Below are 25,684 nucleotides of genomic sequence, written 5' to 3'. Positions count from 1 at the left end.
ATTTGTTGAATACATTTCAAATACGGTAAATAGCGATATTTTTTTGAAATAGCATTTATTTAGATGTGTACAACGGCTAGGGAACATGAAACGATATGCATTTTGTGATCGGGAAATTCTGCAGTGCGCAAATCAACTTTTTTTTTTGATACTAGAATGTAGTATCGTTATTTCAAATCCAAGGTAACGTTTGCTCGAGCTCGAGCGTATTGAATTTGCTGAAACTTAGTAAAAACTGAATATTATAAACCCGAAATAAATGACAGTACGCACTGCAAATAAAAATTATATAAAGGTCGTCCTCGTTGATGATAATGCCTTATAAGACATTTTGTCGTTAACCGTTCACAACAGCAAACAGGATTTACTATTATTATATAAATTTATTGTAATAACAAGCAAGATATGTATGTAACAACATATCAATATTAAAACTGAGGCGTGTATATATATATATATAGTATGTACAGCAGCGATCGGCAACAAGGACGTTTGCAGACGACCACTTTTGTGGCCATCAAAAAACGGAGAAAAAAACGACAGCAGATCAACGGTTGAACGTGAGCGACGGATGAGGCTTCGTTCGACTGCTTGGTCAAGCAATCAGTTTGTCCGACACGTGGTCGTAATTGGTATGAGCAGATGTAGCAGACGAACTTCGACGTACTGCGATACATCAGTACCGTCATGTCGTTTCGTAAACGTTGTGTTATTTTGTCATAGCCGTGATTTGTAGGGAAGAAGTGAGCTAAAGATAAACAGAAAAGTAGCTATTATGTCAACGAGCAGTCTTCTTTAATTTCGTGACGAAGGGCATAAGGCGTAGATAACTCGGTGGTTTGGCGAATTTAGCACACTTTTTTTTGTTCCATGCTTTGTGTACGGTAAACAACAGCTAAAACTATACGTGTTCATAATGTCAGCGCAGTACACCGTTAATGATATTGATACATAATTGTTGTAATAGATCAGTGTTTCTCCAGTTGATACGACTCATCGAGGTTTTATCGTTTGTTACATAGCTCGTTGCGTCCCTTTTAGGGATTTTAGTATTAAATAGGTTCGTATGATAATGTAGGAAATCGACATTCATTCATATTTAAAAATGGCGCCATTTTATAGCGGTACGACATCCCGCGACGCGTTTTTCTGTTTTTTGAAATGCACCTATACTTATTAGTATCCGAGACCATTCATTCGATTACCGTCATCCAGGTTCTTAAAGGGCGAGCATAAAAAATAAGAAAACTCGAATGGTTCAGGAATATGAGCTTCCTTGTGGGGCCACATTATCAGAAATCGTTTACCGTATGCACCTTCTATTCGGTGAAGTATCAACTGCTAGAGCTCGAAAATGAGTAAAAAACACTGAAATGTTCTTAGTTGCAATTGAAGCCAGTTTACGGGGATTTAATGAGTATAATAATAGCATACTTGTTCACCCCGGTCAAGTTACTATGGTAAAAGATTCGTGAAATTAATGCCAGCAACGATCAAAAACAAAAACGTGTAAACGTTTACTGCTCTATGCGTTTGCACTTGACGGTGACCCACTTTTGCATTAAATCTGGGCTTGTCATGAAAGTGAATTTCCACAGTATATAGATATGTATCTAGTTGCAATGGCTTCTGATGTCTGTTTGGTGGTCCAGTGCACCTGCGATTAATATGACAACATACGATTATACTATATGGGATCCCTTATACGAATATTAAGTCGATATAACTTTCTAATTATAGGTAACACACTGCAGAATTGAGTGCACAAGCTCTTAAAGATAAAGGTAGGTAGGTAGGTAGGTAGGCAAGCTCCGGCTAGTAAAGACATTTGTGTCTGGCAATCCTTGGAACGTACTATACGTCTCCTTTCGAGGCCTGGCTTTTCGCTTTCATTACTAAATCATGGCCTAGCCTTACGCGGATAATTGCAGCGATAACCCCGAAAGCCTGTAGTGCGATTCTAAATCACCGGGTAAGTGTTAGTGTATCATCCTTTTCTAATTGAATAGTACAAATTTCGATTTAATCGCGCCTAATAACGCACTTGTACAGGGCATATTTGCCCTTAGCTGTTGAAGCTGAAGAAGCCAAGCGTCTTTTTCCTAGTTTTACTCCGCCGGCTGGGAAATCGATAGAGAAAAAGATACATATTTCAATCCTGATAAGCACTTTTTTGGTTCCATGACTAAAGGAAATTGAAAGGTTACCTTATTTGTCTATTTGCAGGCCTTTTTCCTATGGAACTTTGCTATTTATATGTATTGGATACACGGACTATATTTGTACAAGAGCTGCTCTATTGTTCATAGCTACTTTGGGTTGAATGCGTATCCCCGATAGACAAAGCGCGATTTTTTTGTCATCAACAAATACAAAACGGTAAGACTTTGGCAAGTAATCTACGAGATATTCGCCTCATGCTTTTAGCACATGCTTTCTGTGACTTCGTCTCGGCTATCACCTTCAAATAGTCATCATTGTTAGGACTTAGCAAAGTAATAGTTAAGAAGAGTAAAAGTGGTCTTGCTTTTTTTTTACGTATCGTACACATTTGAATACAGGGCGCGCTATAGAATACCCTTTACAGAACAGCAAAAACTATAGCCTTTTTGGAAATGGCTTTTAAATGAACAATTGGCAACATTATAGATTCATAGTTACAACGGCTGCCGAGACTATTACATTTTCCATAACTGCTGATATCACTAATTTCATGCCTTCCATGTGTTTAGAAGGCTTAGTAATAAAAACGTATATGACGAGCATTTCGGTACAAATGCATAATGTGGTTCGTTCAGCTGGGCTCGGCCGTGTATATCGACAACGCATATCAGAGCAGGCATCCAGGAAGCGCGTATGTATATACGCTTTTTATATGGCTCGTATGGCGTCAACTGCAAATATAGACTCAGACTCAGGTACCTACAAGTGCGTCAAGTCAACTTGTTACGGCTGAGTACTATAATCCAAATGCCTTCATTTTGTCCTTGCGGTAGCTTAGTGGGTTACGTATTTGCATGACAACCTTAAAGGCGTGTTGCAATGGAGGACCGAATCCGATCATGGACGGACGCACGGATCGTTTCATGTTGAGAGCCAGCCCTCTCTCTGGTGGGATGCCTAACGGCGATACCGGACGGAAACTATCGTTATATTTTGCGACTCTTTGATCATTGGGAGTGCGTGTGTTCAACCTGCGAAGTGTAAGGACTGCCACAATCACACAGTCAACAAAATCATTGCTGACACCTAAAATAAAATTGTGGAAACAAAACGTAAACAAAGTTGCTTCGGATGAAAGCCGATTAAGGCCTCGTGCATTCAGTGAGCCACGGACGAATCCTTTCAATTTCGAATAAATTCTCAGAGTTTGATCGTCCAACGCCGTGCGGAGCATCCGGCCTGTAATTTCTAGACAGGCTAACGATTTGTTTCTTCACTGTGTGTATGTTGACTGTTGAACTTCGCCCGTAATTTTTCTGTAAAGTGTAAATGGCTTTACAACAAAATAGTTACATATTGCACCGGTTAACGTGCTTGCAATGCCAGTGTACGGTTTCCGTACCAGAAGGCCAACTGTGTTTCACGCAAAATTCACGGTATGTTTTCGTATAGGTTTAGGCGAGATGAATTATAAACACCAGGCTTCTGTTCTGAGAGCGATAACACGGGGAGCGTATTCATTTTGCTTTAATGGATGATTCGTGTCTGCTTTTTGTAACAACCGTTTAATAAATTTAATAGCGTACAAAGCATATCGTAGAATATTATATCAGATTCTTACAAGGTGTCTCTCGTATCTGTCACCAGAAGCTTCCTTGTAGCAATTTAGCGGGTACATTCGTCAATGATGATTTTAGCTAACAACCGTGCGACAAATAAAGATTAAAGCTTCACGTTATACAATCAATAAAACCTTATCTCGACTCAGATAAGCGTTTGCATTTATGTTTTTCTGTTCAACCAGACGCTCTTTTTTCTCATGACGCGATCTATATTGTCGAAATTAGTTAAACGGGTCCGTCTTGGCTCAAAAAAATGTCCCTGGTATATTTTTTTTTACGACTTTTAGCTTGCGTTATATTGCAGTGTGGCTATGTACCTGTTGTACATGTATTTGTCATTTATTACAAACATATTTTCGTCAAATCTATAAAACGTTGTGCTGTTATTGGCGAGGACATTTTACAGTTAGATAGGATCGGTTAACGGGTAAGTGGGAACTGATTGGATGTGTGTCTTTTGTTGCCTGTAGCTCATACCGTACGTTATTGCGTGCACTAGTTTATCCATTCAAATGATGGCTGCGATGCAATATTTTTTAACATCGTTTGCCACTAAAAAAATGATAACATTTCTAACAAAAAGGCCGCTAACGTCGTAAACAGCAGGTACATGATGACAAAGTTAGTGAACTAGTTATAACGAGAGTCGCTATTCGTTTGCCTAAAGTAACCGTCTCGTCTGCTAAAGTCAGTGCTACAAAACAGTATTTAAGTTTTGATTACGTAGATTTAATGCGTCAGGCCTACCTGAAAGCAGTACAATAAATTGTTTTAAACTTCTTCTATTTCGTCGCACATACAGGTTCGTGCGGTCAAACTAGATTGTTTTTCATTATGAAAATGCATTCATTCTAGGCTCCATTTCTAGGATCCGTTCTAGACAGGAAGCCTTTTTGACAACGCTGACTTACGCTGATCGAGATACCAAGCAAGATCGAAAACTAATTTTTTTGCATAAAATCGACAATTTACGTTAGCGTTAGCTTCCAGGCGGCTTTTGGAAGGCCTGACAAAGACTTCAATTAAGCAGATCGAAACATCCTAAAGAATTAAAGATCTCTAAAATTTACCAAAAAAACAGATTAAAAAGCCGTTCTTGATGCACCGAGGTCTCTACTACAGAACTGTACGGCCATTTTAGAGAGGGAAATATCGATTCGCCGTTTAGTTGTCCAAATAAATTCTAACGGTTAAGTTTTTTAGGACTTTTTCCATACTTTTTACTTTTTCGGATCTTTTTTATCGAAACTTTTGACCTGCTATCAGTGCAGTGTTCTTATGTAGAATATTTGAGTGACGCCTTGAGTCTGCAATGTCGTTCGACGCACAGTTCCTCTTGTATGTAAAAAGAAAATGCTAAGGAAAAAAATAACGCAATGATTTAGACCCCCAAATTAAAGCTGTAGTCGCGATAGATGGTGGTTATATAGGATAAACATAACCGTCAGAACCAACATCTCTCTCATAGGCACAAGAAATCTCTGTTCGCCTACAGAAGTAAAGATAACACATCAGAAAATGTTTGAGGGAAAATGAGAGGAGACGCACCATCTTGTATAATGCTGTATTATTGCGGGTTTTAAAGCAATCTTTTTTGGCATTAACATATACAAATGTATTTTTCCTCAGCGCTCTTTTTATCGCTGCTAATAATAATAACAACAATATGCCATGCAACGTAAAGTCAATAAAAGAAAAAAAGAGTCATAACGCGATTGCCAGAGATCTATCTATTTGGTTGATCTCAGCCGTTGTTCAGAACCAAAAAATCGATGGCTCAACTCTTCGCATGTCATAAGCATAATTTTACAATTCGCCTGAAATTTTAAAAAAAAAAAACTGTATATTTATACATACGTATTCATGCTTTATTGGAAAAGTTTAGTACGGTCAATTTAGTCACTAAGTGCTCGCGGGGGAAAACTAAGGGAAAAAGTTGTTCTCATATACTGTAAATTTTGTTAGAACACTTTAGCCCTAGTTCTGACGTTAATCAACTTTTCAAGCAAGTGCGGTTGTGTTTTTCCAGCCTAATAAAGTTCACTTTATTAATAATAGTAAAGTTATCTAAAATAGATGTAACTATCTTTATAGCGTTGGCACTGAAATGCTTTTCATCTCGCAAATGTATTCTGGGCTCTTTCTAAAAGCTTTCCATCTTGCATTAGGCTAGGATTTCATGATGATGCTGCGTGCGTCCTGACTAGTTTAACATTTATTCGGAGCAGCTTAACTTATAAGTTGGGATTTCCTGTTAAAAAGCATTAGAAGAACCGATTTGGAATATTGAGTCCCGTAGAGCACAACGTCTACTGTGTATTCTAAACGTTTTAGAAAGGTAAAGATCTAGGTGTTGCGTTGCATTTTAAGTTTTGAAATTTAAGCTATTTACGCCATATCTTCGTCTTGCATTGCCATGATCGAGGCGTGAAGTGGTGATCTTTTTAATAGATTATTTTATGTAAGGTCTTTTGAATCACTTATGTCTAACAAACCTTTTTCTCTTGTGGTCCTTTATGCATCCGTATATTCTCTCCAATATAGTGAGTACACTAGAGAGTTTATATGCAATGTGTAGATAAAAGGCCCCATATGTTACTTTGAGGATACTAAAACTATTGACCATTGAGCAGGAACTTCAGTTTGCTCAGCATTTCTATTGTTAAAGGCGGTTGACCAGAGAGTTCTCTATTCCGGAAGAAGGGCTAGCAGAAGAAATGTCGAAGTATATATAGCTAAAACGATAAGACTTGTTGGACCTGCCTGTGTAGTTGAATTGAATATCTAATAGCTGAGATGTTCTACCGTATCCTGGTTTGTGAACGAATTATACGTCCAGTATCAGTCTCTCGATGATTTGAGCTATAATGAATTCCATCGCTTGGCACGCCGCAGGGATTAGCGATAATGGTGCCCTATCAGAAAGGTCCGCCCTTGAACTTGCTTGCGGACAGGGCGTCGATCAGCTGTTCTGAAGATTTATGATACGTTTCCTTCACGGAGCAGTCTTGGAAAAACTCATGAGAGAAGGATGCTAGTCCGTCTAACTATTTTCAGCTGTTGCCATTTAGTCAGTAGACGGCGATATCACATACAACAATATGAAGAGTCACAGGTGAAGTGCTATGATCTCGTTACTGACTTTCAGTGATTGTCAAGTCTGTTTTATCAAAGCGTTTCTTCAAAATTCAGGCCTTCTTTTAATCTTATGTTCTGACTGTTCTGCCGGCTTGACTTATTGCGCTTAAAAAAATCCCTAACTACGATTCTCCTACGAAAAGAGCTATAGATACCTTTAGAACTTGGGCGGAATTGTATGGTGTCTTTTTTTTCCATAACGCGTTGTTTTCGTTGCCTTGACGATTCTCTTCAAAAGAGAGCTGATTGTGCCTTCGCTTTCGTGAAGGTCTGATGCGGCTTTATGTTCAGCATAAATATAGGCAGAATGTGGATTCCTAGAAATTTTCCGGTTAGAATTTGCAAAATTCTCAAAAAAAAAAACGCTTAAAGGATTTTTTTACAAGTCTCAAAGGATTTATTTCATCACAGTGGAATTTCATTCTTCGTAATTTAAGGCCTGGGTTAGATAGTTATTTTCAACGGACTCACTAGTGATATTGAAATTTACAATTCAGTGGTCCGACTTTAGAAGGAGGCCTGACTGAATCCTTACTTCCAAGACTAAATCATCTCTACGCAACGTATCTAATCTGAAAGCGGTTCATTGGATCTGCTACGAATTATACAAGGTCTTGTGCAGCACAAAATTCGAATGAGATACTCCCTTTAGACGTTTTTCCAGCTAATCCAGATTTCTAGTCTATTTACGGTTGATTGAGATCGCCCGGCAGTTCATTTCTGCGCCAGATGCCGGTTAACCCTTTTCATGTGATTTGACGGTTCTTGTATTGGCCTGGTTCGCAAGAAGTGGACCGATATGAACCGTATTGTCCTATCGACAATGGTATTGTTGCAGACAACCATCTCGGAGCGGTAATTTTGACATGGAAGGTCTTTTATCACTGAAGTGGGTGCGCCTCCACGGCGCGAGCCTCGCCTTTCGAACCTACTTTTCTTGTTTAATTCACCAAACCCTGCGCCATTCTCGAATAGCCGTGACTTAATGGTGAATGTTATATGTATTTCGTATCCCTTTGAACTTAAATGAAGAGTATCCACTGCTATATCTTTAACAATGGAGCGGGTGTACATACAAGCACAGTGGAGGGCCTGTGTGCAACCGGTGATGTCCATTGGGACGAGCAAAATCGAGCAGGTGGTGCTCATAGGTATGTTATGAAGTTAGAAGGATTATAATGAGTTTGTTATGGCTATGAAGTTGTTACAAGGATTCCACCGCACGATTGTTACGAATTAAGCCGCGATAGAGAGAAACCTCAATATCTTCCTTGTACAAATCATCGCAAATTACGTTGTTCTAGTCAGCGTCTAAAACCTAATATCATTCCCATGCGCTTTTAGCTTTTCTTCACTGAGATTAAATACATTTTTCTATGTGTTTTTGTTTTTAGATGACTGCACAGATGACTGGCGCATTGCGCATATTCTCGTTATATGCAACTTCTTCATATTTACGTTTTGTAGCACTACGTAGGTCACAGTTATCCGCAAACAAATTGAGTATATATTGTTAGATTCATGATATAATGAACAAGCCTCCAGCGGCATTGTTTCATTTATACTTATTTTTTTAACGATAATTTCAGAGTTAACAACCAGACTTTTGCAGAAAAAAAAAAAGAAAAAAAACATTCGAATTAGTAAACTTGAATCATAATGCCCAATGTTTATTTGCCAAATAAGAAAAACTAATTATCAAATAAAGTTACTGCCTTTCAGCATTGCACAAACGCTGATTGTACTGCACAAAACGTAAGTAGCAGGAAGTTCAAGCGACAGTTTCTTTCGTAAATTCGCACTCAGAAGCTAATGCTGCTGCTGCTGATGAGTTTCGTCCAACTACCTATAAGCTTTATTAAAATTAGGTGTGAATACGAGCGAATCAAAATAACAAAGAACCAAATTTTCTATTGATTCAAATGTTTAACGATCAACTATTGTGATCGAAATATTTCTATCTATTGAAAATTCTTAGCTACATCTTCCCTGAGTCGCCATTACCAATGAAACAAAAACTTTTTTCTAGATACCAATCTGTATTATTTTTTACAACCTTTGGGATCTATGGGATTGCACACTACCGAAGACGATAGCGGTTTATAGCTTAGGATACTGCTACTTAGGAAATACAAAAAAAAAGCGACTATGATTTTTGCTTTACCGCAGTTTTACCTATAGATACGGCTACTGAGACAGCGAAAGCAATAAAGGCTGTAAAAACGGCTGCTACATAGTGCGGCCAAATGGAATTGACAGGCGGAACCATTCTGTTCGACCCATATGTCTGAGCGGGAAAAAAGGCCGCTTACGGCGCGGGGCGGATACGGACGGGCCGATAGGGTGACGCAGAGCTGCAAGTGAGCAAATCGTCCGACGAGCATCACTAGCATGATAATTATCAGTGTGGGTTTGTGGCAATAATTGTAATAGTCACCGTGGTATCATTATCAACACCATTTTGGTGCACTGCCTGTTCTACTCCGTGATGCAGTTTGGTGATGGGGCGAAGATACCTGAGAGCGGTGGCCGTTGAAGCAGGAAATGAAGGCAGCCCGTTATTAGTCCGACGGCGAACGGTATACTGACACCGTTGCCCTCGATTATGATGAGACGCGACCATAATGCTGCTATAACAGATCGTAGAAGGATAAGAAAAGGAACCAGGCCCCTTACCTGCTACTTGCTCATCTGTGTTCATACGGCTAGCAGTAACTATACTAAAGCAGGTGCTAATAATAGCAGCTGCAGCGTCCGTGCAGTAATTGCCACCTAATGATAATAATGTCAAAATATTGAAATTTTCAGTCTTCTGTTGTTTGTGTTTCGGTTGCCGCCGCCGCCGCCGCCGCCGCTGCAGATTCGTCGAATTATTGAACATGGCGAGGCCAGAAAATAGAAATGAAAAACATAGCAACGATTAAACATTAGCGAGGCGAAAAATCTGCTTTATATTTAGTATATGGTATATAATTTCAGCTTCTTATCGTGCCGGTCTTCCCTGGGCTACGATGAAGTTGTACGATCACACAAAAGCTACTCCTCTCTACTAATTCATTATAGGTAAATGTATGCCTGCTGCCGATCCCTACATCGCTGAATCCGTCTGTTGCATAATGCAGACATGGAGAACTGCAATGATAAGTTTCTAATTCTGGCGGAATCAATTATTTTTCTTCATTTTTTTTTTTTTTTTTTCGAGGCGCTCTAATCCTCATAAATAGGCTGAATACATGAGCTTTTTAACTGCAGTGAATGTATCCAGCCTATTTGTGTTTCCAGATTGCACTCAGTAATAGAAGCAAGTATAAAATGAAAACTCAATATAGAAAAAATACGGATAACTGTCTATATATTATGAAACAGTAAGTATGAATAACGCGGAAATAACCCTAAATAAAAATCTATAGATTCAACTTCCTCTAGCAATAATAATGGACACAAAGCTTTAACATATAATAGTGTGCTTGTCATATAGGAAATAATTGTCGTAGATAATTGGAAGAACTATTATATAGCACTAGCATAAAAATGGCTTTATAAATTCGTTTTCGCTACGAGAAAGAAAACTTTAAATGGAATTTTCTATGCTTCTACAGTAAACTGCTGCTTTTCATGGCAGCAAGCAGGATTTCGTTCTCTCGCATAGATACAAAATTCAAGGCTGGCAACTTAAGCATGGTTACGTGAGGAACGATTGAGTCTAACGCAGACAATGGAAAGTCCTGAAGACATCAAACACGCCATTAGCATGGTCCATTAGAGAGGAATCGACTCATTTGGCCGAAGCGTGTGTGTGTTAACCCCCATGTGTGTACCCCTTAGGATTACAAAGCGACATTTTAAGATATATTTAATCATAAGTGTCCCTTAATATCTCATTGTAATAATATTAACAGTGAAATGGTGTGATTAGTCAGTTTTTAGTATAAAGTGGCTGAAGCCTTCATTGCCCTTGAACAGACTAGAAAATGTTCATTTAGCTTGTCTATTTGCGTCATATTGGTTATTTCGATTTGATATTTTAGCATCAATAACACAGCACATGATTAGGGTATATGAGCACTTGGAGGAAATTCTATAGCCTATTCTATAGAGAGCCTAATATGTTCGATGCCTATTGACTGTCCCGATGCTTGTGCTGGTCATTATATGGTATTTTTAAATCTTCACCTAAGAACTAAACTAAGGAAAATAGTCTTTATTTGTGCATTATCCTACATCGCCGCGAAAAGCAGTGACGCCCGTGAAGAAGGGGCATATGTTATTTTGTGACACCAAAATAACTGTCCCGTCATAGCCATCGTCGTAACTGCCCACTCGTCAGGAGTTTTCTTCCATATCTACGGCTATAGAATGGTGTCGTCGGTCTCCAGCCACAGCATAGCATGCCACGGTGATGAGTCAAACTCATTGAACATTAACCAAAGTACCTGTATAAGTGTACCTTTGTTTCAAGACACGCACTGTTTTTGCTGGCTAGGAGAGTTTGTTAGAACAATTGGGCTCAGTCTATGTGACGGTTTTTCCCCCCCTCTGTGTCTGTCAGGCGTTTAAAACGAACGAAAGTGATTTCAAAGTCTATTGAAACAAAGAAAAAAAATTACCACAGCTATAATCTGCCTGTGCCATGAGTAATGTGTTCATTGATCGTTGTCATTCCATTGTTTTCGCTATTTTCAAGCGAAACGTGCATGGCACTATTATACGCAGATCGGCCGCCAGCGGCAGCTGCAGTGTCCATAGCTAGACAACGGTCCTCGGACTGGTATTCAGAAAGAGCGAAAATCGCACCTTCAGCCAGCAATCAGATTACAGTTGCGTCAGTAGATCATTGCGCAGGCAGGCGACTGCTGCTTGACAAAGCCAACAAATCATTTGCTACCATCATAATCAGAAGCAATTTATCGGCATTAGCTGATTTATTTCAGTAAGTACAACTTCCACTAGTACCATAAGAAGTTTGTTGCGTTCGAAACGTTGACCCGTACCGAATTGCGGTTCTCAAACATATCTTTACGCGTTGATAAGAGAGAATACGTTTTGGGAAGAATAAGGCTTAGTGAAAGGGATCTCTACCAAGTCTGTGTTAGGCGGTTTCTCTTCGTCCACTATCTCACAGTAGCTGCCCCGTTGAAGGTAACCAGTTTAGGCGGGATTGATTGTACCCTCGAGCCAGTTGGCGGCAAGCCATTACTGAACTAGTATAAGCAAAGGACATTAAAGGCTACCGCTTCACTATCCAATCCCGACCCCATTCTATACGCTCTTACCCTATGGCATCCGAGCAGAAACAATGAAGACGTTTGCATTCAAATGACTAGCGAGGCAAGAAAAAATCAAATAGACAAAGTAGATTGGATAATCAGCGGTTTGTGGAATGTACAGGTGTTGATGTTGATTAACCATACGCCGTTACGCAGTCGCAACTTACTGTGGGAGGGGTTCTTGGTGTTAGTGTTGCGGGGGGGCGAGGGGGAGAGGGTGGATATCGGAGGGGGGACACGTGGGGAAGAAAACAAATTTTTAGTTTCGAATCGACTGTACCGTTGCGGATCATTCAAGATGACTGAGGCTCATAGTCACTGCTTCTGCGACAGATATATACATGTACCATTCATAGATACAAATGTGGATTTTACTTACATGAAACCATCTCACATTCTATTAAATCAAACTTTTTTTTGAGCGAATTATAATTCGTCCCTTAGGCATAAGTTTCCTTTTGAAAGGGGTAACAAAGCACTAAGAACTCTGCATCTATTTACGATACTTCTTTACCTATATCCCTATCAACTGTCAAATAAACTTCTTTGCTATCCTATCTAAATTACTCTATGATCTCCGTATCGTCTTCTGATCTTCAGGAAGTTGCTATCTAAGCGAAGCAAGTGCGACAATTAATACTACACTTGCCCTTCACGTGCGAGGGCACGGACTCAATATAACTTTTTACAAAGGATTAAGCATTGGTCATAATCTGCAATAGTTTTTTTAACGTTAAAAATAGAATAGTTTGGTGGTCAGCGTGCAAGCATTCGTTGCCAGGTTATGTGAAAGTGTCTAAACCAAGGGACCCAGTTGTATTAGTAAACCTAAAACTGTTGCTTTCAGCGCTTTTTACCAGCATCAGTTATAGCGTCCCAGCAGGCCCAAGTGCATTACTGGTGGATATGTCCAGATGTCGAGGTACAAAAGTCAGGGCTTATATATATACATATATATATATATATATATATATATATATATATATCCGGTGACGCGTTGCTATGACGCATTGTGTGACGAACTGTGTTAAGTAATTGTGGGGTCATAACCCAGTCGTGCTCACTTTTGATCACGCAACTTCACATGACTGCCTCTACCGCAGCCGGCGGAAGACATCGAGCGGTCACTGCAGCGTTGGCTCATTAATGCGTCTGTGAAACAATGACCACCCTAACAAATGGTATTTACTTATAAATCGTATACTTTTAATAGTACCTGACGCCTAGTAGAGTTAGAATGAATGGAGTTCGTTAAGCGATACGCCTTTAGGTACGCGGTTTTGTCAAGATAATAAAATTTATTAGTTGCATTAATTGATATGACGTTTGGATAGCAGATGAATAGATTACGCGGTCGGAGAGGCCAGGTCTCATAAATCAGACAAGTGGACTAAGGTAGGCTATAGTGGATATCACTTTTAACGATCCTATATAACTAGGCTCAGCGATACAACGAGACTACTGTGTCACGGCCTACGCGCTTCTGCTACTGGAAACCTGAAATACCAATAACATTATCTGCTGACAACAGAAGACGACGCATTATGCAGTGAGAGATTGGCTTAGGTTAGGTAAGTAAGCCTAATCAGCTGCCTTATTGCCGCAGCGCAAACTAGCAAGATGGTTGATTTCTTTCGACTGTTGTAACGCAACAACCAGTATTATTAGGGCTAAACTATCTGAGGACATCGCTAACCCTCGTTACTGCTCGCCCTGCTGCCGCGGTAGTTAACTATAGCGGCCAGGTCGATATCACGGACGACAAATGCTTGCGGTCACCAACGGCAGCGGCTGCCCGCAGCTGCTGGTATATAAAAATACACGACAATGGCTACCAGCGGCAATGGCTGCCCCTTACCTGTCGGAGGCGACCCAGTGAAGGAGCGTGCGAATGGAGGAACAATTTTTTAGCTCCCTTCTAGCCAAACCACCTCCAGACCCCTCTGTGCTGCCACCAGAAACGTCACAGGATAGCCCACTCTCCTCACTTCTCCTCTGCTTTAAATGTTTTACCGTGCTTTTAACCGAGCCGTGTGCTACTAGTTAGTGCAGGTAATCATAATAGCGCACGTTTGAAGCTTTGACAGTGTGGGTGCTTGCGTAGCATCATTGTTTTCATTAGTAATAATAATAATCGAAAGACAATTGACTCACGAAAACACTGAACAGCTTATGAGACCGCCATTGCGATTAGTCGCTCTATTCAGGTGTCGTTTTTTTCAACACCGTGCCTTAAACTCAAATACCGTAGAAAATACCGACATAACATTACTAATTCACAATTTTTTTCGATAACCTATATATATATATATATATAAATAGACAGTATAAATTTATATATACATCTGTATATGTTCGAAAAGGGAGAAAACTATTGATATCTATACTTTTTCCATTTTTCCACTACTATTCCCGCTATTTCCACAAGAGCTAATTCGATAGATGCTAAATTAGAACCGTTTACGTACTACAAGTGTTATCTATGGACCAATGCCGGAAAGCAGATATCGTGTTAATATGGGAAAAAAAGTAATAATATTGGTCAACTGGTTTATATAATATAAAAGCAAGCTTCGAAAATAATATAGCGGTAAACTTGGGATTTGTTGCTTGAGTAAACGTCTGTATATAATAACTTAAGGATACTACCAGTGAAAGTCGAACGTTTTATACAGTAATATAAGATCTAAATTAACTTACACGATGACTGGTCACGATGCTAGTGCTATAATGCTATAATAACATACGTTATGAATTTCTGGGTAAGTATTCGTATCTTTAACTTGATTTTGCCTCTTCACAGTTTAGAAATTGTTAGCAGTTGATATTTACTGATCTCTACTCAAAGTTCTTTGAACATACATGTGGTGTGCCTAGAACGTCGGTGGTTCTGAGGAAATAATTATTTTAGCCTGACAACACTCGTCTCGGATCAGTGAGCGAGTGGTATAGTAAATTTGTTAAAGCTGAATATTGTACTTACTGTAACTTGGTTGAAGTTATATATTCAAAAACAGCTTGGATCTGATGATAATGTTGTCAGCACTGAATTCCTTTAGGTGGGTCGCCTGACCAATACTGGAGGCACGTATCGGAGAAGTTCATTGTGCGCTTTCTCTATATGACGGTAGACACACATATGATGATCGAACCTACGGGGCTGCTTGACATATCGAGATGTTTAAATCCATTGTAGGGAATATAAAATCTCGGACTAAAAATCATTGCTGTACCTGTCTACTTAGGACAAAGGCATAACAGTTCCAGCAGTAATGTGTCACATTCGATGGAGCACAAAATAAGCTGTTCATATGTGCCGTTAACGTATTTAGCTAACGGTTACCAATAGCGATCACATTATATTAACACAGAAATAATGTACTCACAAGCGTTGAAAAGCACTAGTGTCCGGGTAGTGCTCCGAAAATCTTCTATCTTTGCGTATCACTCATTTGAAAAATGTCAACTAGCCTTCGTGTTTGAACAAATTGCCGGTTGTCGTATCTTCTTCATATAGCAGTTCACATTGTGGCCTATTGTAGTCAACCATCTACGCCAAACGAAAAATACGCCTTCGTTGCTACACTTTGACTGATTACCCTATCAGACCGAGTTGGTTTCTAATCTCCACTTTATTGGGATAAGCAAACTTTCGTTGCGAACGCTCGTCGCGGAGTTTTTTTTTTGTTCGCGGACTTTGTTTTACGTAACATTTAACAATTGCGGCACAATTAGTGTGAGTTTTCACTGATTCAATCACTTTGTTGTTACAAGTATGCACGTAAAGCTTACGGGGCGTCAGTATTACTCGTTGCGGCAGATGTAGCACCGGTGTAGCGAGACTTCATCTTGTCTCCCTTTTCTTGGTCGACAAGACGGACGAGTATCGACCACGCAGCTGCTGCTGCTGCTGTTGCAACAGCTGCTGTTTATGCACCCTGCTTAACCGCGTGAGGACTACGGATCGACCCTCTCCAGGGGGAAAGTCTTCGTTTTGTCTCTTTGTCTATAGCAAAATAGACGTCGACACAAATACGCAACTTGAAATCTTAGTAGATCCATGGGAAAACTCACTTGATAAGTTCTTTTAATCTCTGGTCGATAAAGGCGACGAACGCAATAAGCTTTATTAGTAAATGGGCAATGGTTTGAGTAATTGGTCTTTTGTATGTGAGCTACTGCTGTCTCCGGTGTTGTAACTAACTAACTAACTAACGTGGTCGACGACAACTGACAGACACTAAATGAACCGATCTTAGCTAGGTACTGATTGCCCTTAAAGGCCTTAAATTTTGTGATACATGTCACTGCACAAGAACTAATCGTTATCGTGAGAATTATCCTAGGCTAACCTAGTTGAAATTTAGTTTTCGCAGCGCATCGTATAGGCAGCTATCGTAAAAGAATCTAATTTATCTAACCTTATCGCTCCGGTTGATAACCTTTCTTCGTGGTAACTCTAAGGAATAAGGTCCAAGCAGTAATGCTGGCCCGTTCTTGCAGTAGATATTGTCATACCAAGTACATTTTTTAGTTCTAATATCGACAATGACCTTGTGGGTAATGATGGGTACAGCTGCAGGCTACTAATGAATACTCTCTGAGGTTATGTAAGACCTATTTTTTCGGCCTGGAGTACATGTCCGCAATTCATGTCAGGATGTTGGCTAACTCTTAACTGTGCAAACCTTTTTTGAGGTAACTGGTACAGAATATCCCAGCATTAGATGAAGCAGCTGCAGATTATGATAATCAGCTTCATGTGGTCACTTCGTTTGTGGTTGTAATTGAAATCTCCAATTCTGAAAATGCTGATACATATCACGTAATCTTTTCACTATTCGTTGTCCTAGCTGTACTTTTCCCCTGCGGGGGGGGGGGGGGGGTACCGAAAGGGGCCTTCAGATGTGCGCCTCGCACCGAAAACTTCTATGACTGGAACTAAACGCCATATATTTAGAACAGGCGGGAAAAGGAAGAGCCAGCCAAGCTTTAACCAGAAAAGATGAATAAAATGCGCAGATTTGACGCAAAATTTGACAGTTACCAAAATTTCTTGAAGACCATCATAGACATAGAGTGAGAAATCAGTATGCAAAGAATGGCTAATTTCTGCACTAATCTTTCAATTACAACGGGTTTTTTAGAAACCAAACCTGTATTCTTCTACTTATTTTTCGATTATAGATTATCAAACGACCTACTGCTTTGGATTATCCAATACAACACAAACCGGTTTTTCGTATCTCAATTTTCGTTTGCAACAACCGGTGTTATTTAATCTCGTAATGAAAATGATTTTGAAGCGCAACTGCATCACCTCGATTACCACTAACCGTAAAAATTGGAACCTTGCCTTAAAATCCTAGTTTTTCTTCCTATAGAAGGTAATGCGTGATGTACTTGAATATGGACTCTAAAACAGTAAAAAGCATTTCGAATTTAAATCTTTCGTGATTTTTTGCAAGTTCTAGCACAAAACCATTTACATAGAGTCGGAAAGTGCTACAAACCAGCTCGGGAGGGAGGGAGGGAGGGAGGCAAGTTTTAGCTCCTTGTGATTAGTAACTTCTATGTATCGAAGTTGACACCAAATCGATTTTTTCACTAAACACACCAAACAGATCCCAAAAATTAGGCTTTTTTTTTGTCAGAAAAATCTATTTAATACGAGGAATTGTGTATTTCCAGAGTGTGTGTAGCCTCGTGGAAAGAATTAACTAAGATATGTAGATGCAGGGGGCAATAATTATATTGCGATAATATGTTATTGGCATAATAATGAATTCGTATTTTCTATTAGTAACTATCTCTCTCTTTGTATGCTCGAGCTTTTTCGTGCAATGATCTTTTGAAAAGGCAGATGATGCTCGTCATAGTGACACATTCTCCTTAGGACTGCGTTGATCCGCAATCGCGTTGAATAGTTGCACTTACTTTAGATATATTTATCGCCTGTACGTAAGGAATACTCTCGGTATCAACCATATTGTTAAAAAGGTCTGCAAACTTTAAGTCGTTCTGCTGAAAAAATAAAAGTGCTTAAAAACAAACAGTGATAAATGTTTACCATATTCGAATCAATAACGCAACAGTTTCAGCATGTGACACTCTACTCTCAGATAGAAGATCGTTAAGAGGTAGCCTAAGCGAACAATAGACACAAATGACTAGTCTTCCAGTCACCGCAAGGACCGCTTCGTTATGGCCTGGTTGATTGGACGAATCCTTCAGCCTGTTGGTAGTCCTACCAGCCTAGATAGACTAACTTTAGAAACCTTTCTAGCTCAAATTTTTACGGAACTGCTAGAAGTGGCAAAGTTTTAGCAGATTGTCAAGTTCAGCGCTTAATCTATGTCTTTCTTATACCTGGAGTTAGGTTTAAAACGATTGCGATAACTATAACAGTAACTTATTAACAGTTCGAACAAGTAAATTTGAAACTGGTCATTAGCTATTATAGATAATATTTTTAGAATTTGGTTGTCTAGCTGATGCGATCTTTGATGATCTGGAAAATCGGTACTTTTGTTATCATCAGCTAATAATACTCATGGCAAGTGTATGTATTTTTTTTTTAAATGTGCAATATCTATTCCGCGAACCCGTGGCCAAGTCATAGGTACAGGGAGCCTGTATGAACAGTACATTCAGATCGCTGCTAATACATTTTTCCTTAAGGTAGAGAATTTTTTCGTCATGAACCTATAGTTATAAATTCAGAGTGAAGTATTGATTTTTAAGGCAGAATCACTGAATAGGAGGTTCATACTTAGCGTGGTACATAGCGAAATGTATTTGATACTAATCAAACGATCTTTAACGTCCGAGCAGATAAACACGTTTAATGGTTCTGAGGGATTGCTTTTTAGTACCGTTCCCATGGACGGTCAACCTATGCAATATTATGTAAAATTGATTGAGCTGTGTTTAGACTGGCTTGCACGTAAGTCCACAACGCTGCATCTGTGAGCAGAAAAATTGTCAAAGCAGGATGTTTAACGGGTGACTACACGACCACTGGCTATGGCTGACCTGCCTTTAGGATGTCCACAAGCGTATCTCCCACTATTTGACAGTTGATTCGAGTGGGAACCTTCTTTTCTCTTTCACAGTGAGGTTCCTACCAAGTACAGAAGTTTTGTATCGTGTTATTTCTGTTCGCCCTTGGCTCGCAGTACGCAGCAGAAGCCGAAACAACCAGCAGCTGAAGTCCCGGACCACAGAAACAGAAAAAAAACCAAAATCAATAGTTAATGTGTGCCACCCTGGACCAATAGTCTAAATGTAAATCACCAAGCAAAGTCCTTCAAGCGAGGAATATAGCAAAGGCAGCATGTTTCGTTAAGTGGCTAATTGTCCTTTGATCGATGAGGGTTTCGCCACTATTCAATTGGCAGATCTTTCTTTCATCGACCACCTGTTAGTTGTCCAGTCATTTTTTACTAATAATGTATTTTTCAAATTCACATCGTAGCTCAGTTGTCCAAGTGAAAAATGCCTGCTATCTTATTCTCATGTACAAGGGTGTGCGACCGCAGCCGGCATGTCAGGACACGTATTGTCGCCTATTGTAAAAGGCCTGTTTGAGCGTGGTGTTGCTGGTGTCCGCCTATGCTTGTTAATATCGCCCATCGGGTGTTACTTGATTCAAGACAATAAGTCTTGTCTACTTGTGTCTACGGTAGTGTAATGACAGGTGGTACTGGTTAGGTTTGGAAAACGGGTAGGTACTTCTCTCAGAGGGTAACTTAAGCAGATACAGAGGTTTAAAATAGATGAAGACGTTATTTCTTTATTGGAGATGCAAACAAGCTGCCTTTTAGGTCTACAGAGATTTTGCCTTAACCAATGTTCCTTTTTTGAATTTGGCGTTAGACGCATTTCAGTTGATTTCGTAGACAGCATTAGTGGCTGATTATCGTAGATAGAGGTTATGTGACATTACTTCAATAATCTATGCAGTTATTTCTATATCGCTGATTTAAACCAATGGGTATTGTAACGCCTCTTTTTATTAAACTTGATTGATTACAAAGCAGGCTTAAAAAAGCTCTGATTTTTCGCGGGTGTTTTTAAAATTTGATTTAGGTGGGCTTGTAGCACTGTAATGACCCGACAAAATCAAGTTCCTTCGCTCACCCCAGGTCGAATGCAAACCGCACTTATCCCCTTGTGGGACATGTGCAACCATGATACTCTTAGAGTAAGTCTATTTTTAAGCTATTATTTGATTGATATTCCCATAGAGCAGTTGATTCGAGACATATCGCTACGATTTTTTAACACTAATACTTACTGAGTTTAGAATGAGCTTTTTTTTTAGGTTACAAATTATGTTTAGGTTACAGTAACAAAATGATCAGGACAGTGATCAGAGATAACTTGTGAGGCTTTTAGATTTGTGTGTCAATCGTTTGAAGCGTTATTGTTAGCTCAAATGCTCTTAGATACCACGATGAAATATTTAGAAATGTTCTATTATTTATCAAGTGCAGAAATAGAAAAGGTCAATTGTGCTGTCTTATGACACGTGTTTATTATTGCAGAGTGGAACCGACTACGATGTGCCTTCTCAGCAACTTGTTTCGTTCGCCACTCGGGCTTACGTTAAGGACGAAGAGGTTTGCCATCACACGCTCCCTTTGCTTCAATGGCAACGATCTAGCCTTGCACTAAAACGATGATAACGATGCTCAAAGCAGACGAGTTTTCAAAACATCCATCCATCCATCCATCCATTCATTCGTTCGTTCATTCATTAGAGATTCAATGATATTATTTAATCTTGTCTTGCTGTTGTGCCGATGCTTTCGCACAGAAATTTATCAATCACAGACAACCGCTCATTGATGTAGTAACTATCAGATAAGCTTCTGTTGTAACATATTCGTATCGTGAATTTCATAGGTATGCATCTTCTATGGTAATCGCGGTAATGCCCAGTTTTTCCTGCACAACGGATTCGTACCGCAGACATCGAACCCGTGGGACAATCTACCGTTGCGGCTCGGCCTGTCACGAAGCGACAAGCTCTTTGAAATAAAGCGTCGCCTTTGTGAACAGATGAAAATTCCCATGTTAGTAGTATCAGAAAACGAACCTTATTATTGGTTTTTTTTTACATTCGATCTTAAGTCTATACCCAGTTATTTTCCGATATGACATGAGATCGTACCGTTGGCAAAATTCGCGGATTATATAATATCTACAGTTCACTGTTCACCGAAAGTAACCGATATCTAGAAGTTTCAACAGTAACTTTATTAGTACCATGTTGTTTCTCCCTTTTCCTAGATATAAAAAGAAATCAAAACGGAGAAAGAAACGATAGAAATGAAATAAAATGTATCTCAGGCGACAGGGCTTGTCATTTTAATGAAATAATGAAGACCGAGAAAACTTATGGTTTATTACTGAGGTATATATTGACGGGTTATTTTCTTGAAATGCATTTTTATTCTTTGTACTGTTAATATAGATTTAAATAGTGGCATTTATTCATGAAGGATAATATAGAACAGCTTCTAGTAAAAGATACCAAGCTTTGGCTGCTACCTTATTCTGAATGGGTGTAGGTTTTCAGCCAAAGTTCCGACGGCAACTTTCTAACATCACATAGGTGCTTGACCTGAATAAGACGAACAGCTGTTAGAAAATATCAGACCCAGAATTATAAATATACACTTATCATAACTCGTTCTATTCTCCATGTCATTTCTCTGTTTATTTTCGCAACGTCGTCAGCTCTAGTACGTTCGAATTAAAGAAGAATCCTGATGGCAATGGTGTGCTAGTGCCCAAATTGCTGCTACACCTCGTCCACGTGCTTCAGTGGAAACCGGAACATTCGAACAAAAGTGAGACGAAGGCCAAGGCCAGCGATAATCGAGATAACATGGATAACAATATCCTTCAGGAAAACGCAGGAACAGAACAGGTCGAAGAGGAGGAAGGAGTACGCACTAAAAAAGCCATCAGTTTTTTGCAAACGCGCTGTTCGCTCCTCATGAAAACCCTGCCAAAATCTGAGGAGGTACTTATTTTAGACTATTATAAAGTATATAGATCTATTATAAGGGTCGCTGTTAGAGGGGACTTATGTTATTTGCTTATAGTTTCACTAAATACGCTAAATAAATTCATCCTCTATAAAGTCACGTATGACCTCCGACGAGGTCTTTCCCACTAAGTACGTTATCTATAAAATCGAAATTGTCTTCTTACCTTAAAACTATGCTTGTTCACGTTGTCTCCGATGATCAGGGCAAGCTTTTAGCTGCTATCCAGTAGATTAGCCTGTGTTTTTAGGGGCACAATTTTCGAAGCGCTCCCTTCAGAATCCATCGATGATCTTTCCACATCATTATTGATTTTACTGCGTCAGCAAAAATTGTACCTTTACATGCAGACAGGTAGAATCTGAGCACTGGAATTATTGCGTTCAATTGGTCTATTTACTTGGATGAAGCAATACGATCCACGTAATCGGATAAGCAGGACGCTAGATGTGATGAATCGGATAGATGAACTCATACATTTTTTGCGCTTGCACAGCGCGTTCTGAAGCGTACCTAGAAGTACGCATTGTCACAGCTACGTATGCGGCTTTCGTTCGGGCTTGGTCGAGGGGTTCACTAGAGATTTGTTTTCCGCTGTTTTGCAGGAGATTAAGACGATTTTGGAGGATTCAACAGTTAGTGAAAAAACCAAGCTTGCGTTACGGTATCGCCTGTCAGAAAAGCATATACTCGAATTAGCATGTCAGAAGCTTATCTTCACAATGTAGACAATACCAAAGCACAATTGCGCACTCATCTACAATGCTTAATTAAACTAACACATACATTTGTAGTATACAGAACCTATACATAAAAATAACATGGTTCAATGTCTTCAGTTCTCTTTATATATAGGCGTATAGATAAAATCTAGTCTATGATAAATATAGCTGCTGAAGCTCTGAAAATGTTTCTGGCTAACACACGAATCGCTCTGCAGTCCCTACTATAATACAGGTTATATTGGTGTCAACAATAACTCAGTATAATATACATCCCTATTTTATGTACCACTGAATCCAGAATCTTGTTTATTAGACAGGAGCGGCCCTTAAGGCGGTCGTTAATTGTCCAACAATAGCTTCGGAAAGGAATACAACATATTTGTGGCCGAATGATAACAGCAACTTCAACTTTAACGGCAAATTTTAATGGTCTAAACAGATGTATCAAGGGAAAAATGCGTTTCCATGTCTGCCCGTACTATCAGCTGATACCATTATATAGGAAAATCTATTATCTCTCAGATATGTTCGCAGATTAGTCGTTATCGTTGAAAGTTTTCGCAGAGAATAACCGTTTCTTTATTGAATGGAAACGAAACCTACAATTTAGCGTCAATTGTCGCTAGAGGATTATTGTTGGCCGTGTCTATAATACGCATTTTGATATAAACAGCTCATCTATTATTTATGATTAAAGAACATCTGGGGCCAGCAAGCGTTCGCCTACCGTCCTTTGAAGTACGAGAATACCAAAACTCTGGACGGGGGCAAATGGATGCACTAGTCGTACAAACAACTATCTTAGAACGTTTCACTAAAATTATTATGGTGCATGCAAACCTGAGATAGATAACTGAAAAGAAAACTGATTCGTCCTGCAAATGTATAACTCTTCGGTGCTCCTAGTAAAAGGTCTTAATCTTACCATGTAAGATGGTTCCAAGTGTTTGTACGGTACCGTGGGACTTGAGTTTTAGTGCAGAAGTCCTTTAAATGCAAAAATTGAAATTTATGAGGTGGGTAACCTAAATAACGCTAAACTAAAACCAGGTCATTCAGAACGAAACAATTTTGCACTGACTATGTAAATCCTCTATTTCTGCATTCTTCTTCGTCGTTTCTGTAAGCGTGTAGGGAGAGTTACTATGCCTGGAGCAGCTTAATAAAAAAGTCCTATCCTTTCAATGTGCCTTAAGGTGCTTTTGTCTTTCGGAAAGAACGGCCTTGATTTTCAATTACGGATCATGTATGCATTTGAATTGTAAGATTGACGTAAAGGTATAATGGAATATCGAGGTAGTGAAGTATCAATATTGAGGAATGAAACTTTTATTCGTATGAGTTACAGATAGTATTTACAATATCTCTTCGAGGAATTAAATCGAATGCTCACATGATCTTTTAGATTACTGAACATATCTCTATGAATAATAAAAACAGCTTGATTTTGAGGCCAGAATAGTTTATAATAATAATAACATTATTTAGCTATTTTAGATCGGTGGAAATGACCGCTACTTCATCAGCCTTTGCGCATTTTCAGCTTGAATATTTTCGAGTACTATATTTTAACCTGGGTACTTTCAATCCATGTTGCAGTTCGCTTTCATTTAAAGTCTTTACGAGTTGGGTTCTTCTGGCTTCTAAACGGTGACTTTTTTTTTATATTAAGTATGCACTTTAAAAACAACACATATGGTAGGGAGATAACACGTTTTAAGGCTCCATTGCTTGCTACAACAACAAAATATATACATATCTGTGATGTCTTTCGTAGAATGTTTAGAGGACTAGAAGGCAATTATCACTAGATTATTGTTAGTATGGATTTAGGAAAATTATTTTTCCGTCGTTATGGGAGCGCTTTATCGAAATGTTATCCATTGCATTGAATCGTGCGAGTTGCGATGGAAAATCACACCAACAAATCCATAAAAGCATCCCCATTACTTTTATGTTTGTATGTAAAATACTAGTATAAACCGTAAAAGATATAGCCCCGTCCTTAACTAGTAATAGAAAACAGCAACGTCTCACAAAAGGAGCCTTTCTGGTAGAACAACTCCTTCTAGACTACACGTTTTTTCCTCTATGAGCTTTTTCAATATAAACCGTTCTTTTTTTTTTTCTATTTTTAATAAATTCTACTTTGTTAGCGTGGTACTTGTACTAGTATACTTTGCATATTTATTTTAGTATTGTTAGCACACTAAAATTGCTAGAAATTAACGAAAAAAATATAGTATTTCCCCATCACCTGCGTTATTTTAGCATTCTCAACTTATATTTCGGTCAACTTATAATTACGATGAATTGATTACACGGCAAAAGCAATAGATCAAGGTGCAAAGGATCTAAAATGAATCAACCACCATAATTTAATTCTCAAGCGTATAGCAGAAGAGTTGGAGGGTAGTGAGAGGGGCAACTGTAGAACATGAGACTAAAAAGAGGCACACCTAATGGTTGTTATGAAATTATTCGAAAGGTACAATGGTGACAGTCCATTGACTGTCAAGACCCAATTGGCAGACCATTAGTCTAAAATTAGGCATAGCATTTCCATTAAATGAAAATGCCTATTAAGTCAATGCTTAATGAGTCGGACACAGTGATAACCAGACGGATCAACTTCACAACTGCACGTAACTAAAAATCAAAATGTTTCCTTTTTTTTGGGTTTTTTTTTTTACATATATATGTATTGT

General features: G+C 39.0%; 2 protein-coding genes across 6 annotated transcripts in view; one reads left to right on the top strand and one right to left on the bottom strand.

Moving 5' to 3' along the window:
- LOC111269690 (uncharacterized) overlaps nucleotides 1–16,995 on the bottom strand; it is a 33,945-nt gene extending 16,950 nt beyond the window's left edge. For both annotated transcript variants that reach the window (XM_022849483.2, XM_022849485.2), the window contains exons 1-2: nucleotides 16,879–16,995; nucleotides 15,174–16,284 (exon numbers count right to left, since the gene is read on the bottom strand). The gene's annotated coding sequence lies outside the window, so the exon portion shown is untranslated. The remainder of the gene's footprint in view (nucleotides 1–15,173; nucleotides 16,285–16,878) is intronic.
- Nucleotides 1–25,684, top strand: part of Setd3 (SET domain containing 3) — a 61,323-nt gene that overhangs the window by 23,944 nt on the left and 11,695 nt on the right. For 2 of the 4 annotated variants that reach the window (XM_022849486.2, XM_022849487.2), the window contains exons 7-11: nucleotides 20,282–20,396; nucleotides 20,740–20,814; nucleotides 21,101–21,270; nucleotides 21,938–22,226; nucleotides 22,857–24,171. In XM_022849486.2, the coding sequence (XP_022705221.1) occupies nucleotides 20,282–20,396; nucleotides 20,740–20,814; nucleotides 21,101–21,270; nucleotides 21,938–22,226; nucleotides 22,857–22,979 (772 nt within the window). In that variant the 3' untranslated portion in view covers nucleotides 22,980–24,171. Of the gene's footprint in view, nucleotides 1–20,281; nucleotides 20,397–20,739; nucleotides 20,815–21,100; nucleotides 21,271–21,937; nucleotides 22,227–22,856; nucleotides 24,172–25,684 lie in introns of those variants that run through there. The other 2 variants (XM_022849488.2, XM_022849490.2) reach the window with 1 other exon arrangement.

The sequence above is a fragment of the Varroa jacobsoni genome, unplaced genomic scaffold (assembly GCF_002532875.2).
Source record: "Varroa jacobsoni isolate VJ856 unplaced genomic scaffold, vjacob_1.0 scaffold_1407, whole genome shotgun sequence".
NCBI lineage: Eukaryota > Metazoa > Arthropoda > Arachnida > Mesostigmata > Varroidae > Varroa > Varroa jacobsoni.
The sequence above is the reverse complement of the archived record's forward strand: the minus strand, read 5'-3'. Positions and strand labels throughout refer to the sequence as shown.